General features: G+C 51.4%; 1 protein-coding gene across 1 annotated transcript; it reads right to left on the reverse strand.

The window, feature by feature from the left end:
• Positions 1-108: 108 nt before the first annotated feature.
• Positions 109-15,793, reverse strand: MTARC2 (mitochondrial amidoxime reducing component 2). Its single transcript, XM_045860919.1, has 8 exons — positions 15,197-15,793; positions 11,436-11,609; positions 9,648-9,810; positions 8,496-8,636; positions 4,788-4,849; positions 4,628-4,699; positions 3,263-3,409; positions 109-947 (listed from the first exon to the last, which is right to left on the reverse strand). The coding sequence occupies exons 1-7, from the start codon at positions 15,481-15,483 to the stop codon at positions 3,283-3,285; spliced, it is 1,026 nt and encodes a 341-aa protein (XP_045716875.1). The 5' UTR covers positions 15,484-15,793; the 3' UTR covers positions 109-947; positions 3,263-3,282.
• Positions 15,794-16,932: the final 1,139 nt, after the last annotated feature.

Consider the following 16,932-nt stretch of genomic DNA (forward strand, 5'->3'; position numbering starts at 1 on the left):
CGGCGATTATGTCTCTGCCAGGCAACCAGAAAGGGTGAGTGACGAGGACTGAGGTTCTAATAAAACGACAAAGCCCAGGAAACAGACTCACCAACACCAAACAGAAAGTACAACAGAAAGTCACGTTTATTAACAGCAAAGAAACCACAACATTGTTAAGTAGATGAACTCGTTCACATATTACTTCAGGGAGCATTTGTGTTCAGTGAGTCATACCAAAGGACTTCATTGCTGTTACCACAAAAAAATTATCTGCACCAAAAAAATATATGCAACCTTCCTTCTTCCCGCTCGACGCTCTGAATTCCACTCTGTTTTAAATCCCAGTCTCTTCTTTATCGCACCTGGAACTCCAGGGGGTGTGTCTGGCAATTACACACAATTACTCTTACTTGGCCGCAAAGCCTTACACTCCACTATGAAAACGGGGTCTGTAAAATCATACTCGAGCACAATCTGACTCCTTCGTGGTTGGTCCAGACCACGTGAGCAGGTCAACGGCACTCAGCAGTCATGTAAAAACCGACGGAATCTTGGGTGTTTGCAAATAAAGGCACATCAGGACACCTGCTGTTCCTCATGTCTCTGGAGACACGGAATGGCCGGTCATCCAATGTAAACATTTAGAAAAAATGTTGCAGCTTTTGATCAGATTCTTTACACTTGATCTCATCAATGTCAGTGTCAGGAGTATGAGAGCTACAGTGACATTCGAAATAATTGTGAGACAATTCTATGTATGTCAAAGTCTTCCTTACCTAAAATCTACATAACCTTCCTATTCCCAAATCACCACGAATACTTTCCTTGCATTAACCAGGAGCCTGCCTAACTCCAGAAAGTAAGTCAAGAACGGAGATTCGTTTCCAGGGTGGAGATGATCAGAGGCCAAGGCGGTGCTGCTAGCGAAGACAAAACCCTGATCGATGTCTGCGGGACGCCGGAACCTGAATAAATAATAAGAATCTGATTATTTGCTCATTTCTCCTCCCGGTCATCCATAATTCAGACACCCACAACCCAGTCACTTCGGGAAACGCAAGAAATAAAACCGTGTCTTGCACCAAAGTACCTTACCGGGAAAGGGCAGTCTCGAGACACGGTCACCGCACAGCTCTGGGGACGCCCAGGGCAAGGGGTGTCCCGTGACACGAGGGCTGCAGACGGGAGTCACCCTTTCCAGGGCAATGGGACAGGGTGCTCGAAAACAGATGCCTATGCCCCGTGCATGAGTAATCCCACTTTAAGGATAGTGCTTATAGAAAAACTCTTAATTTTCAAATGCTCTGCATACAAGCATGTGTGCTACAAGATTACTATTCATAACAAAACTGGATATAGTCCAATAGTCAAATACTGTACAACAGTGTTTAAACAGTGTTATATTTCCACAATGTAATGTTATAAAACCATCAAAATGGCATTTGTATAGATTAGAGGGCTATGGAAGTGCTTATGATATATATCTATCATGTATATGACAGATATGTAGAGGTGATGTGATAGATATATAGACATGATATATAAATATGACATATGTCATATGATAGATCCATGATATATGTGTAATATATCTGTATATACAGCATACGGTGCACATTCCTTTATATATCTGTATGAGACATGCTATACACAATTATGCACATTACACAGCTACACCAAACCAACCAGAATAAAATGTATAAACACAGACAATAGGTGATATCTTTCCTCTACTTTTCTCATACGTTCTACTTTCTAAATTTACCACAGTGAACATACATCACACTGATGGTAGAGCAGATACACTTCGACACAATTACATTTTAAATGGATGTGTGTACCACCCCAGGAGCCCTGGTGCGTGGATGGACCACTCTTTTTAATTTCAAGGCTTTGAGTCAGCGTGGCGCAGGCCTGGCCCCACCTTCCAGGTGGAAGTGGCAGGCACTTAGGAATTTTGACTCCAGTGTCGGCCGCATTTTAGCAAATCCTAAGAGGCACCATTGTTTTTATGCATCGCTGAGATTTTTTAACAGGAATCCCCTGACTATCACCATCTTTTTGGTTTCAGCGATGTTAAAATGTGGGGAAAGTCGGCATCTTAGAAGTGTTGACACATGGGTATGGCTACGAAAATGCCAGATCAGACAGGTGGACAGCAGAAGTTTCTCTCCGCTTTGCTCACCACCAGGGCAAAGCCCATCTCGCCTTTCTGACCACTCCAGCATCGAAGACGGGGCCCCAGGTGGGGTGCTTGTTGGAAACGACGCCCGTGAAAATCATAACTATGCTGATTATTTGCTCTGTTTTGGTGGCAATGCTGCAACTTCATATGAATTAATTCCCCACATGCTTTGTATTGGTTGTTTTGGGGAGTATTACTCTTTTTCCCACTTTGCTGATAGGGGTCCTGGGGCTTAAAGGCCGAGTGAAATATTCAACGGAGTTGGAGAGTGTTGATGCTGGGGTTAGGAACCCAGGTCCACCGAATGCCAGGTGCAGGCTGTCCAGTCCACGGGCCTATGTTGTCCATTAGGACGGTCACGTGAGGGGTGGAGCAGGTCAGACCACAGAAGGATGGGCTAGCGTTTTGGACATTAGGTAACTTCAATACCTGGGTTATGCATTTTAAGAAAAGAATTAATAAAAACAAAAGCCCTCCATTTGAAGTCCTCACACGGACGTCCCTGTAATTTGGGGGTCAGGCGTTATGGGGGCTCAGGGCTTTATTCGGCCCGAGGACATCGCTCTGGGAGCACGCTTCTCCGCCTGTGAGTCCGCCCGAGCCCGGGACCTCAATGCACTGGTTTTTTTCAAGCTTTACGTCCCACTTTAAGAACTCATTTGACACAGAGCGCTTCCCGTGTTTCCCCCAAGTTGGTGCGGAATCATCTCGACATTCCCCTTCGCTTTTCTGTCCGAGGCAGAAAGAAGATCAGGGTGTTGCAACCCGGGAGGGCGGGTCCCCTTCCTGTTCTGATCCCCGGTGACTCTCCTTCAGGGGGCGGGGCCCAGCCACCGGTGTCTCCGCAGGCTCCGGCCTCAGCATTTTCCAGCGGAGGGGAAGCTGGACGGAGCAGTCTGTGGGGGGCGGGGGGCGGGGGGGGGCGATACCAATGACAGGGGCGACTGAAAATAAAGGGCGTTTCCCAGCTCTGGAGATCTAAACACCAGCCGCTCACACTCCCCGCAGTTGCCGCGGCAAAACGTGGGAAGGACGCAAGACCCCGTGGCAGTGGTTTCGAGGCCCCGCCGCCCAGAGGCAGAGCTGGCCCTTTACCGTGTCAGCCCGCGGGCCCATCACCACACCATCCGATACACCGGGTCCCCGACTTTCAAGCTGCCGAGTTTTTCCACCGAATAGTACATCCCAAAAAGCGGGGATGACTTGTAGATGTTCCTCTCCGAAGGATCGCACAGGCGGTAGCTGGGAAAAAAGCAAAAACCCGTCATTAGGCACCAAAAGGAAATGACAATCCAGGTGCTTTCGATAGAATTCAAGCTTTCATGCCCCACGCCCCACCCCGCTTGTTTATAATGAAAGAAATGGTCAGCTTTTTCTAAAATGCTGACAGAGGAGTCTAGAGGCCATTAGTCAAACTGCAAATAATTCTGGTTTTTTTGAGAAGTATCCTGAGAGTCTAAACAACTTTTCCGTGACTTCAGTTTGAGGCCAAAGGGGAAAACACTTTTCTGTGCTACTTAAATACCCCATGTGTACTTCCAATTTCACAGCTCAGAGAAACAAATGTGTATGTAACCTCAAGGAAAAAAAAATAAACCTCATTGCACCTTAAAAAGCAAAACAAAGCCCTGCCTTGCGTAGCTCAGTGGATTGAGCGTGGGCTGTGAACCAAAGTATTGCGGGTTCGATTCCCAGTCAGGGCACATGCCTGGGTTGCAGGCCACGGCCCCCAGCAACCGCACATTGATGTTTCTCTTTCTCTCTCTTTCTCCCTCCCCTCCCTCTCTAAAAATAAATAAATAAAATCTTTTTTAAAATCTTAAAAAAAGCAAAACAAAATGGAACTGTAACTCTTAATGCTTCAGGAAATATAACCATTCTCTAACCTAAACTCATGAGAAACCAACAACAAAATCGAAGAAACAGAAAGAAAACAGAATACGCCTCCCCAGAAGTGTGAACTTGGGTTTAGAAACACATTTTATGTTGAGAACTAAAGCCAGCCCCAATTCTTTAAGTAACAGGACGAGCTCCCTGGCACCGATGAGGCTTCTGGATAAACGACTCCCCGCATTCTGCTTTTTCTAATGTTTTATGGTACAATCTGAATTATTCTCACAGTCCTTGACACGGGTTCTAGTAAAGAAATCTGAGTTGCAATAACAATAAAGGATACAACGTCTTCGTTTGGGAAGGAAACCCCACCGTGAATGCTACTAGAAACTGACATGAGAGATACGAAAAGTTCACACCCTACTATCCTACAATTAAAAGCCCACCCAAAGCATTAGATGATGTGCAGGGAAAAAAAAGGGGGCAGCATCACTCACTCACATTAACCGATAGACACAAAGCAACCAGGAGGCAGAGAGACAGGTGTCCAGGCAAAGCACCTCCACCCATAGCTAGTCCTAGGTTCGGGGGGGGGGGCATTAAAAATACACTGGACACGCATGCTACCTCTTCAGGGTCTCCAGTGGCTCCTTCCTGTCTATCACTCCGGTGTCCGGGTCCACCGTGGTCATAATGCACCTGTCACGCGGTAACCGAGGGTTAGGTGGCGATCAAGAACCCATGGGCACGCCACACCCCAGAGGCCGAGTCTCGCAAGAGCCCTTACCTGGGGCAAGCCAAAACCTTTTTCATTTCTGTGCTGCCGATTAGGATGTCCTCCCAGGTATCCTAGGGGAAAAGGAAACGTTATCTGTTGAATTAAGGCTTCATTCGTCTTTAAAGCGGTTTCTTCTTCGGCGGGTGCTAGCTATGAAGCCGGCAGAAGAAAGCAGTGCATGGAGACGCCAAGACCAGTCTCCCCAAAAGACTCCCAGGTGGGCAGCACGCTGGTGAGAGCAGGCTCCACCTCTGACTCGCGGTCTCGGAAACCTGACCGTCAGCAGAGGGACAGACCTTCTCTGGGGGACCGTCGCCATGAGAATCACAAATGAAGTCGAAGGCAAGTGGCTTGTCTTGCAGGCTATATAACGAGAAACGTGTAGCTTGCCAGACGAGCCCCTCTCTCCTCACAGCTCACAGCTACCGAGGAAGCCAGGTTAAAACTGACGTTTTGGGGTGAGTAGGAAGGACATTACCCAAGGGGCATCAGTCGTAAGAGTCACACAGTCAGCACTCCTGTCTCCGCTTGGAGGCAGCCGGAGCACGCCACGGTGACCGGCCCTGCCCTTCCTGTCCGTCTCTTATTGACCTCCACTGTCCAGGGTGAGAGGGGGCCCCATGCGATTTTGCCATGAGGCCTCGCAATGTTGGAAGGAGGCAGAGCTGTGCGGGCAGCTTTGCCTCCTGAACTTCCGAAGGGCAGCCGGAGCACAGGTCTTCCCGTGTCCACACCGTTGCTGTGTGACACGGGGCAAGTTGCTCAACTTCTCTGAGTCTCATTTTCCACATCGGGAAGATACTGCTCACCTCACTGAATACCAAGTCATTCTTTTCTCCTGAGGACCAAGGTAGAAAACTACATTTTATAACTGCCAAAACTTGGAAGCAACCAAGAGGTCCTTCAGGACGTGAACATGACAGTGGGGAATGTGGGAAATCTCTTGACCTTCTTCTCGATTATATTGTAAACCTGAAATTGCTCTAAAAATGTCCTTTTAAAACAGTACATTGTATATGGTTTCTAATGCTCTTTCACACACACATCCAAGGTACAACTTAAACAAAAGTTCTGCAAAACAGTTCTTACCCTTTCTACATATAGTTTACTCTGATATCTTTTCTGGTATCTTTTATTCTATTGTATTCCATTTTTTTTAAATGCTGGTGAGCCTCCACCAAAGTGACAGAATAAGCCCACAATGAGCTGTGACCTGCAGCTTGGGCAGTGAGGATGATTAAATGAGACGATGCACGCAATGGGTCGGCAGAGGAGGGCCTGCTACGTTCTGAGCATTTGAGAACTGTGAGCTATACCTGCTATTATTACTCTTGTTATTGTTTTTCATGTATCATTATTTTTATTGTTGCTACTTTGGAAACCCCTGAAGCCAAGCAGAGGTCGCCGTCCTCACGCCATGGCCCGAGGCTTCTTCTCTGAACCCCCAAATAGAACCCCGACTCATCCCGACTCTGATTATCGGGAACAGAAACGTCTGGTTATGATGATTTACAAAAGCTTTGTTTTTCCGCAGCTGCAAAGGATCGTCCTGGGAGGCTGGGGTTCAAAGCACAGCTGCCTGGACTTCAAAGTCCACTGTGTCTCTAGAAGCTTCTTGGAGGAGCCCCGCCCAAGGCACAAATTCCACAGCAACGGTTGTCTGCGAGGTTCTCCATCACTGTTCTTGCGTCGTGTGGAGTGAGGAGTGACACGAACAGAGCATTCCAGAGAAAGGACAAGCGCTGCCCCCCAGGACAGCAAGCAAGACTCGGGGAACACTCAGTCGCGCGGCGGTCAACCACAGAGCTCAGAAGCACCGGTTAGGGTCATTATGTTTGAATTTCGCTGCCCCTCAGTCCCAGAACACACACACGCCGCAATGGCCCAAGGGAAGCCGCCTTTTTAAATCTGCTTCGTAATCCGAGTTACACAGAAAAAGTATGAAGCACTTTGGGTCGGAAAGAGTCAATGTTGCACACCGCATTCTCCTATTATTCTATATTTTTGCAATAAATAATGGCCTGAGTTTTTTGCTTAGGGTTGCTATTTTTTTATTATTAGTTGGTCTATTAAATATTTATGTGCATTATCATTTTGCATTAATATTTAATCAAGTCCCACTAATTGGAAGGCAGTGGTGTCCGGTAGATAGGTTAATGCATTGGGCCACTAACTACTGGGTTTCCTAATTTAAGGGAGAATAATAGCAACATTGGCATCACTTTATGGTAAGGACTTTTTTTTAAAATGTGCATAACCAGAGGACTCTTCTAGAAAACTCTGAGTACTCTAGAAAAATATGAGCATGACTATTTCTGTGTGCCCACTGCAATGCAGAAATAAAAAGAAAGGGACTTGGTCAGTGAACATTATTTTCATTTGAACAAATGAAAAAAAGGACTCCACCTACTCAAAGGGCCTAAGGGAACCCAGTTAGGCTGCATTAGCCTTAGGTTCAGCCTGATAAGTTGCAGGAAAGTCAAAATTCTATAGGCAGGAATGAGACCAGCTTTTCTCCTTCCCCTGGCACAAGATCTTAACTGAAAATGAATAGCAAACTAATTTCTCTCTCAGTGGCATCAAACCAAGAAAAATCATATTTCCTAAAAGGAAAGTTTCTACATCTGATCTTAGCCAAGAGACCAAGAAGCTATTAAAAAAAAAAAGTTCTCAGAAAATATTGACCCAATTACCGGATTCCCATCAACGAATGTTTTGCTTTGTGGACTGATTTGAATCTGGGGTTTAGTAATGTGCATCGTCTACCCAAAGCGCTCATTTCATTCCGCATTCAACAAGCGTCTCCTGGCCCCAGACTTCGGTGCGGCGAGGAGACGACTTGGGAAAGTAGGAAGGGGAGGGACGGGTGGCTGTGCTGAAAACAGCTCGTGAGCCTTGAACCTCAGAGCCGCCACTTGCACTGGACCCTTGCAAGGACCTGCACCTAATTTTATTATTATTATTATTATTATTATTATTATTATTATTATTTTTAAAGAGGCCCCCAAATTGAATAAACTTCAGGTCCGGCCAAATGTGGATGTGTTCCTGGGGAGAAACAGCAAGTCCCCTTGGTCAAGGGCGTTCCTCTCCCGGGGGAGATTCTGCATGCAGGACAGGATCTGTGACTCGAATCTCTGTGTCCAGGCCCATAACAGATGGTCAATTAAAACACGTTTTTAACACATGTAAAGAAGAATTAAAGAAACTAGGTAACGAATGACAGGAAAACACCAACCAGGAGACAATATCTGTCTATGTGGCTATTTTTTAAACTATCAAATTATATGAGGTACCTGCAGGTACATGGATTTCCGTGAGGTACTCTGCAAAAGTGGACCCTACAGGATAATGCAGAGTAGCAAATAGGGGCACATTTTACTCACACAAAAGGAAGTGCAGGCACCCAAGGGTGCAGAGAGTTGAGGAGGTGTTCGAGAGCCTCTCCCCTCAGGGTACCATTTGGGATCTCTAATCGGAACCTGGACCTTAGCACCCAGAGGCTGGATGGAGTAGCCAGGCCCGGGTCCTCGGCCAGAGCCACCACTTACAGGCATAACAGTGGACAAGGGGAAGGCAGGTGACTTGGGGAAGGAGTTTCCCAGCACTGCCCACCCCGGAGGGTCTGAGTTGGCGCTGGCTCAAGGTGATGGCAATCCTGTTAGTGTCTTGAACAGCGCATCTGAGCATAACGCACAAAAACAGTGAGCCCCTTACCTCCTCAAAAGCAGCACAGCCTGTCACCACGATATTTGGCCTGAATTGGTCCATCTTCGCTTTCTTCGCCAGCCTGGTGTTCAGATCTGCCAGGGAGGCTTCCGAGAGGATGTGGACCGGGCTGCAGTCCGGGTAGGCCACCTGCGCCAAGAGCACGGCCCCGTCAGGCCTCGCTGCCCTGTGAAATCGCTCAGGCCAACCGCAAAGCTCAGCGAAGTCTAGAAGCAAAGCCGCCAGAGTGCGGAAGGGGACCGTGGCGTCTGGGGAAGGAGAGGCGACGCTTCGGGCGTGGGAACGGCCAACTCGACTCTGGTCTGACGGCGGGGCCCCGCCCACACACGGAAGACAGCAGCCAGGCCTGGGGCTGACCTCACCCTCCGCACCCCACTTTCTCTCCTGTTCCTCACTCCAGCACCCAACAGGGGATGCCCTTCCTAGTCATCATCATCGGTCAGGGAAAGGGGCCGCGGCCAATCGGCTCTGCTCTTGCAACGGTTTCTTTCAGCCGCCACACCACTGCTACCGCAACATGCATTTGGTCAGCACCTGGATGTGCCTATCAGGCCTCGTTCGAGGAGGGGAAATCACAGGGAACAAAGCAGACTCAATGCCCTGCGTTCAAGGAGCTTGACATCAGGGGACCCGGGGGAGACTCCGAGGAGCTTGCATTTTACACCTCATCTCCCTGCAAGGTCAAAGGCCGAGGAGGCTGTTTTCTTCCGGAGAAGGGGCCTTGTCCCAGCCCCTGAAATAAGCAACCTGCACCGACCGTGAAGGCAGTGCTGGAGAAAGTCTGCTTCTGCAGAAAACCTGGATCTAGTCCCAAACAAACCTCTCACTTCCACCCCCCCAACCCATTTTCTCCTGGGAAACCAACTCACTGTGGGTGAGGAGGGCGTCGCCCCAGCGTCTCCCAGCACAGATATCTCCTGTATTCCATCCTCATGCATCCTGGACAGCCCTGGGGATTCGGGTACCCACCTCCCTCTCCATCCCCAGCACCTGCCCAGGTGGCACCCTCAGCAATGCTCACCTGGCCATGCCTGCCTTTCCTAACTGGGGACCCCGGGGGCTCCCTGTGGGCCACGAGGGAGGTGGAAAGGGAAGCGTGACTGACTGGTGGGGGTGAAGGGCAGCTCTCTGGCCGCTCACCTGGTAATTCTGCACCACAGACGGGACAATGTTCTTTGCTACTCTTCCCTTCATGCTCTTTTCAAACTGAACCAGCCTGAACGATTCCGTTTTCAAGAAGTTGGTGAACCACTGAGCTACCTCGTCACCACAATCCCGGCCCTTGATGTCCAGACCGAAAACCCTGGAGCAGGAACAAGAAAGACCAAGGTTACTTCTTGCATGGGCAGATTCGGGGGCAGGAGGGTGGGCTGGGGCCTGACACTTTCCGTTCCAAACAAGCATCTGGACACCGAAGCTGCTGGTCTGTGGACCGCACTCCGAGTAGCAAGGATTTAGGACACTTTAAGAAAGGGGAGAGGGGCGCATCTCGGGTGTGGGAGAGGCACCCTGAGCTGTGTCTGCAGAGCTGGTTCGAACTGGAATGCTCCCGTTCTCTAGTCTGTGGCCTTTAGCAAATCATTCCACTCCTCTGACCGCCCGTCTCCAGCGCTAAGTAGGAGATAATAATAGAGCACCAACCCCAGACGGGGAGCAGATTTCCCTAGACAGCACAACACTCTTCAAGGTCATTTTGCTTGAGTGACTGGAAAAGAACTTTTTTAAGCTTTGTACCACTCGCAGAATTCTCAGTTGACATGGGAACTTTCGTAAGTTTAGTGTGTGGTGAAAGATATCATTTCCACTGAAATGGAAATACTAACATTCAAAATAAAATCATATTATATTAATATTTAAATACAGAAAACATGTTGAAATAAAATAAAATCATGCTTTTAAAAGTAGGCATTGGAATATAAATGCCGTAATATTTTGATAGCCAACCTTCTCCCTTTTTTAAAAAAATACACGACGAAGCTCTTCTTTTATGGTCCACATTTCAAAAGATTGTTTTTCTCCAGTTCTGTTGAGATATAATTGACATAGAGCACTGCAGAAGTTTGGGGGTGTGCAGCATCGTGCCCTCACTTACATATGCTAACCACAGTCAGGTCAGTTAACATGCACCGTCTCGTAACGGTACAAAAAGGAAAAAGTAGGAAGTGTTTTCCCCTTGGTGATGAGAACGCTCAGGACCAACTCGCAAACACGCCCTGAGGGAGCGTTAACCAGAGACACCCCACTGCACGGTCCACACCCCCCCACCCCGTTTTTACTTTCTCGTGTAACTGGAGGTTTGTACCTCAGGACCGTCTCCCTCCGATCCCCTTCCTGGGAACCACGGATCTGATCTCTTTTTCTATGAGTTGGATATTTGGGTTTTTTTTTTGTTGTTGTTGTTTGGTTTGGTTTGGTTTGTTTGTTTGATTCCACATATAAGTGACATCCCACAGGGTTGGTCTTCCTCTGTCTGACTTATTTCACTTAGCATAATGTCCTCCTCCAAGTCCACCCACGTGGTCGCCAATGTCAGGGTCTCCTCTGGTTTCTGTGGCCCGGCGACCACTGCAGTTATTCACACGGGCCCATCCGAAGCCTTTGTTCTGCCTCGCAGTCCTGCCTTTGGAGACAAGGCTCTTGCTCACGGTTTTCCTGTTCCCTCTGCCACGTCCAGACCAGCCCTGGTGCTTCCCGGTGGGGCCCTGCGTGGCAAAGGCCCCCTCGGTTTCTAGGGATCTGTGACTATAAAAGAACTTCTTTCTTTATGACGGTCATTGCCTTGTCTGCGTGTCTTACCACATCTGATTAAAACGACTCCCGGGTACTCTTAAAGCAAAATGCTCTCACTGCAGTACAAACTGCAGAGTGCAGGGAGAAGCCCGAGGGAAACCAGGCCCCGCGCAGGCCCCCAGGCCCCCGGCGGAGCACCTGCAGTCGTGGATCCTGTTGGAGGAAGGCAGCTTGCTCCGCAACACCAGCTGCTCCATGCCTGGGGCCTCGAAGGTCAGCCGACCGTCCTTGTAGGTGATGGAGACCAGCACGAGGCGGGGCTCCTGCCGGGCCGTGACCATGTGCCCGTCTTCCTTAATCACCAGCCAAAACCTGCCGAGAAACCAGCCCGGAGTCACAGACCTGACGGCACGATGTTATCTCTGGCAGCCAGTCCCTCCTTGAGCTGAGCCTTCTCACCTCCCATCCACCCTCCAAGTGCAGCCCTGCGCTCTGGCTCGCAGACCCCAGCTGCACTCCAGCCTGTTGTGTGATCACGTGGGAGGCATCCCTGGGAGTTACCACCCGTGGTGGCCAGAGGCTCCGTGCTGGCCACTGCTGCTTGCAAGCAGTCTAACGCTGGGATAAAGATACAAAGTTGCCGTCCCTAACATACCCCAACCAGCCTCACTGCCTCCTCAACGGGCTAATGAATGCTATTCTTCACCTCTCCCAGACAAGGGACGCCCAGTGAATGAGTAATTAGTCCTGTTCTGCCCAATCTGAAGGAAGGAAAAGGTTTGGAGTATGGATTTTTTTAATGACCACGCTACCCCAACTGAGCCTGCCACGTGAAAATCCAGCACCTTCATTTCACACCTAAAATGCGAGGGTCTCCTGTGGAGATCAGTGCAGAGTCCGGAGCTCAGCTTCTCCAAAACAGCCGCAGTGCCCTGTGCGGCCAAGGGCAGTGGGGAACCCTCTTTCCTAAATGTACAAAGTGGCCCGGGAAGCAGGAAGGACAGAGTCTGGAAAGGGGGGAAGCAGGGACCCCACTACAGAGAGGAGGAGGGTGCAGGCGGGGAGAAGCCAAGAGAAAAGGGCACTCAGGATTGTGAGCTGCAGGAATTCATTTCTCCAAGCCATAAGAATAAGGGCCTGTGCAGGAGAGTGCGGGGCTGACGTCAGCAAGGGTTTGGACGGACGTGTAAGTGGTCGGGTCCTGGGCGGGGGGGCGGGGGGGCTGAGGAGATGAGGAATGACCCGGTGAAGGAGGGCGGCCATGTCTCGGCCAGAGGGCTCTCACCGGGCTCTGCTGGGGGCCTTTACACCCGACCAAAGCTCGAGGCGTTCAAGCCAAGTGTTCACAAATGGGTTAAGAGCTTTGACGAAAATGTCCCTGGAAATGTGAGACACAGAGCCCTGGGAGAGGAGGACCCCAGATCTTAGATCCCAGTTCCAGAGACTCCGGTTCAAAATGGAATCACACAAAGACACCGTCTCCTGCATTCCAGCCTCTTCGCAGTTTCGGGTTCGAAGTCTCAGGCTGAGGCAACGATGGGGTCCTGGAGCACAGTTTTGTCCAGGCTGCTTTCCAGTTCCAATTACCGTCTCGTAAAGAAAAGCTCGATTACATAGGGTCCTAGAGACCACCGAGTTCAACCTCTGTGTTTTGCAAATGAAAAAAACATGAGGCTCAGAGAGGCCAGTGACTCTGCCCATGGTCCCCCGATGCTGGTCGGCACTCCTTGCACTTCCAGATCACACACTGGTTTCACGGAAAGAGCATGAAGGCTGCGCCCACGGAGATCTGGGTTCAAATCCATACAGCACAGAATGGTTTTGTGATCTTGGGTGAGATGCGGCAGGTCCTCGAAGAACATTGTTTCCTTCAGTGGTGTTTCGTTATAATGTTGATGACGTGCCATTGTTTTAGATAGGACAACGGTCCCAAGCAAGGTCTAGGAAGTCTAGTTCTTCATATTTGCATAAACTCTAAACGTGTTCTTCATTCCCAGATAAACCCTTTGCTTAGAGCATCGGAGTCACTTGGGAGATGCCGACCTCACTCTTGGATGGGAGTCTCAGGAAACCACAGCTTTAAAAAACTCTCCAGGATTAGCCGTCTGGGGTGCAGGGCTAATCCTGGACAATCTCCTGTGAGTTACATCATTGTCGTATACAACACTTTCTAAAACAAGTTGAAGTTCTTCCAGGCCGTGGGAGCCCACTATTTAAGAGGACAGCAGTATTCAGTGAAGAGTGAGTCCATGTGTCTTGGAGTGAACTCAGGGCAGCCAGACGGCCTCTGCTAGAAGGTTCCTTGAACAACTAACTTGGACACCTCCCTCCCTCTAGACGCCCCCCCCCCACACACACACACAAGACCCCAGCTAAGCCATCCCAACCAGCTGTGGAGGCATCTTCATCCTAAGGAAATAAAGGAGGTTCCATCTGTCGACTGATGGTGCTGATTCAACGCCGACAGGAAGCCCCGATTTAGGGTGTGGAGAAGAAGGCAAGCAGATTCGGTGCAGAACAGCTCAGTTATGAGAACAGGACCGCTGGGAGGCAGCCCTTGGCAGCCCGCTTTGTGCTGCGCTGGTCCGCCCCCTCCTGGGCCAGCCTGCTCTGGTCCACGCTAGTCCGCTCTGCTCTGCGAACCACCTTCGGTCTCGCGGCTCAGCCAGGGGGGCGAAGTCTTCAATCTCACGTGGAAAGGGAAGGTGCACTCCGGGAGCCAGAGGGAAGCTGGGTCCTGGGGACAGAAGTCCCTGGCCCTGGTCCCTGATCGATCTGTCCGCATGCAAATAAGGGCTCCACATTTCAGTCTGATTGGTCCAACAGGCATTGTCCTGATTGGCCAGAATAGAGCAGCCCGGGTTGATTGGAGCCATGCAGCTCAGATTAGATGGGAAAGCCTCATTCCTATTGGCTGACATCGAGTTCCAGGAAGTCACTCCTTTATAAGGGCCGGCTCAGGTGGCAGAAACGGGGCGGGCAGGCAGTTCAGCGCAGGCCTCCCCCTGGAGTGCAGCTGGCAGTGGAGGCCCCTGTGTAGAAATGGCTGCCAGGTTCTGTGTTTGTTGCTGTTGTTGAATTTGAGCCCGGTTACCTGCCAGGGACCCTTTTCAGCAGGTGTCGTCTTTTTCAGGGTTCGCAAATTCTCCCTTGATCGCTCCTACTAGGCATTGGCACCCTTCGCAGTCAAGAGAGCCTTCCCCATACCCAGCTGCATCCTTCTGTGAACGGCACGCGTCTGTGCCTCACCTTGGGGGTGACTTACATGACAAGACACCTTGTCTTTTCCGAGTAAGGAGAATGGAATGACTGTGTGCCGGACCCTATGCGGGCAGACACCGGGGAGACCAGAGACGCACTGTTCCCTCAGGGAATACCACCACCCTGCAGCCACCCTCTCCCCCCACCGCCCCCGTCCCCCACGTAAGCCTTCACTCCGCTCAGTGCCCATGAAAGGGGTGTTGGTGTCCCCGCCTCCTGGGTCTCCCAGGCACCTGCGGGGACTGCCCACGGTGAGGAGCGCGCCCCAGCAAGGCCCAAGGCCATGTGTCCTTGAGCGAAAATCAGTTTCGCCGCCGCTCAGGTCTGCCCGCTAGTGCCAGTGGCATTTCACGTGGCTACTGTTGTGCCATAAACTAAGAAAGTTTAGCGCTAACCGGAGCCTTAGCTATAACCAAGTCAGACCCAGTGCTTTTACACAAAGGAAACTTTGCCCCTGCCTACCTTTCCAAATCTGAATCAGACGTGAACTTGACCTTCCCCGCTCAGGGATGAAAGGCAGGGGTACCCACAAGCAGCTCCGGAAACCCAGGTGGTGAACCCCTAGTCTCCTTCTGGAGGTGGGGGGGACAAGACCCACCTCTCCCGCCCCCCCACCCCCACCCCAACGCACCCTCAGCAGGACCATCGCCGCGCACCCCCACCCCATCCCCCACCTCCGGGGCTCCGGCCAGCCGTACCTGTCCCGCAGGTCGCCGCTGCGCAGCCCCAGGGCGGTGCACTCGGCCTCGCTCACCGCCACCCCCTTGCAGGACTTGACCGGGTAGATCCACAGCTGAGCCACGGTGCCCACCTGCTGCAGCCGCCGCGGCCGCCTGGACCGCGTGCGGCGCCACACGACCGTCCCCAGCACCACCGCGGCCAGTCCCAGCGCGGCTGCCCCGAGCCAGACGGGTCTGAGCTGCGCCGGGCGCCGCGACACGGGGAGGGCGAAGCAGGCCAGCGTTGAGGAACCGGCGGCGCCCATGGCTGGAGCGGTTGCGGACAGTGGCTTCAGTAGGAATGGGAGCAGAGGCCCTGCAGGCCCGGTGGTGGGGAGGGGCCAGAGCTGGCCCAACCCCTGGCGGGGACAACCCCTGACCCGGACACCCTGGCCACGCGTGCGCGCCAAGGAGGCCCAACTAGTTAGGAGCAGGGAGGGAGCGAGCAGCGTGCGTCCAAGGCGGTGTCAGGACCCTGCAGACACTGGGGAAATCGAGGCAGAGTATGGCTGGGCACCATGCGCCCCTGGGAGGCAATTGTGATACTCAAAGCAAGTGCGCCACCCCCTCCCCCGTCACTTAATCTGGGCTGGTGACTTTCGCTGAACTTCCCCTTTCACCCCGTCCCCTGCGGCACCGACAGTCACCCGACTAGCCAAGCCCTCACCGCACCTCCCCCCCCCACTAGTACCCCCAAATACAGCCGACCTGGCTGCTCAACTGAGCAACACCGAAAGCGACGGCAGTTTTCAGAATGGGAGATTTCAAAACGTGCAGGAACTACTTTTCCTGGCGGATCGCCCCGGGAAAGACAGCACTTTGTCTCCTAACCCTCCCCGGCGAAACTGCTGGCTCCGTGCCCAAACCCCAGCCCGCCTTCTTGCAGCCCAAGGCCAGTCCCCAGGACGACCCTGTACACAGCACAAGGGTCTCGAGGTCTGGGCAGTGCTAAATGGTGTTTCTTGCATGTAGGGTCGTGTTTCGCAGAGGCAGCGGTCAAGAGCAGGAGCTGACAGGAAGTCAAGGGTGCGAGCCAGCCAGCTGCAAAGAAGAAATCGAGATGCGCTGGACCAGACAGGGCGAATAAGCGACGGCTAAACTTCCCTCCCAGGGGGCGGAGTTTCTGATGGGACTCCCCCCGTCTCTTTTACTTGCTGCAGGTAAACAACACGACCTTGTCAGGGCCTCGTCTCGTTCTTTTTTTTTCCTTGTGAATTTGTTTTCATTGGGATACAAGGGGTGGGTCACTGGAGGGTACTGTCCATTCTAATCTTCCTGGGAGAGCTTTTGGAGTTTTTTTCTTTTTCTTGCAGCTGCTGCTCTTGCTACCAGCACCTTCTTCAGGTCCACCGCCGAGTGGCTCCTCTTTGGAAGAAAATTTCCTCTTTTTCTTGGGGACACTCCTGTTTCCTGCCTCTTCAGGGTCACTGACTGGTTCCTCCTTGAAGAGAGATTTCTTCCTCTTGGGGAGATTCCCACTGCCCGTTGTCCCCTCGAGATCACTACTAACCAGCTCCTCCTTGGAAAGAGATTTCTTTGTCTTGGGTTTGGATAAAGGAACAGGTGGGTCTTCCATGCCATTCTCCTGAGGAGCCGCCTCCCGGAGCTTTTGCTTTTTCTTCTTCTGGGGTTTTTCACTAGTCTCCATGCTGGTCACAATAGAGCCACCACGCGGGGTGCCAGAGAGTACCCTGAAACACTCGCACCCCTCCAGT

The sequence above is a fragment of the Phyllostomus hastatus genome, unplaced genomic scaffold, assembly GCF_019186645.2.
Source record: "Phyllostomus hastatus isolate PE091 unplaced genomic scaffold, TTU_PhHast_1.1 phas_contig_148, whole genome shotgun sequence".
NCBI classification, from domain to species: domain Eukaryota; kingdom Metazoa; phylum Chordata; class Mammalia; order Chiroptera; family Phyllostomidae; genus Phyllostomus; species Phyllostomus hastatus.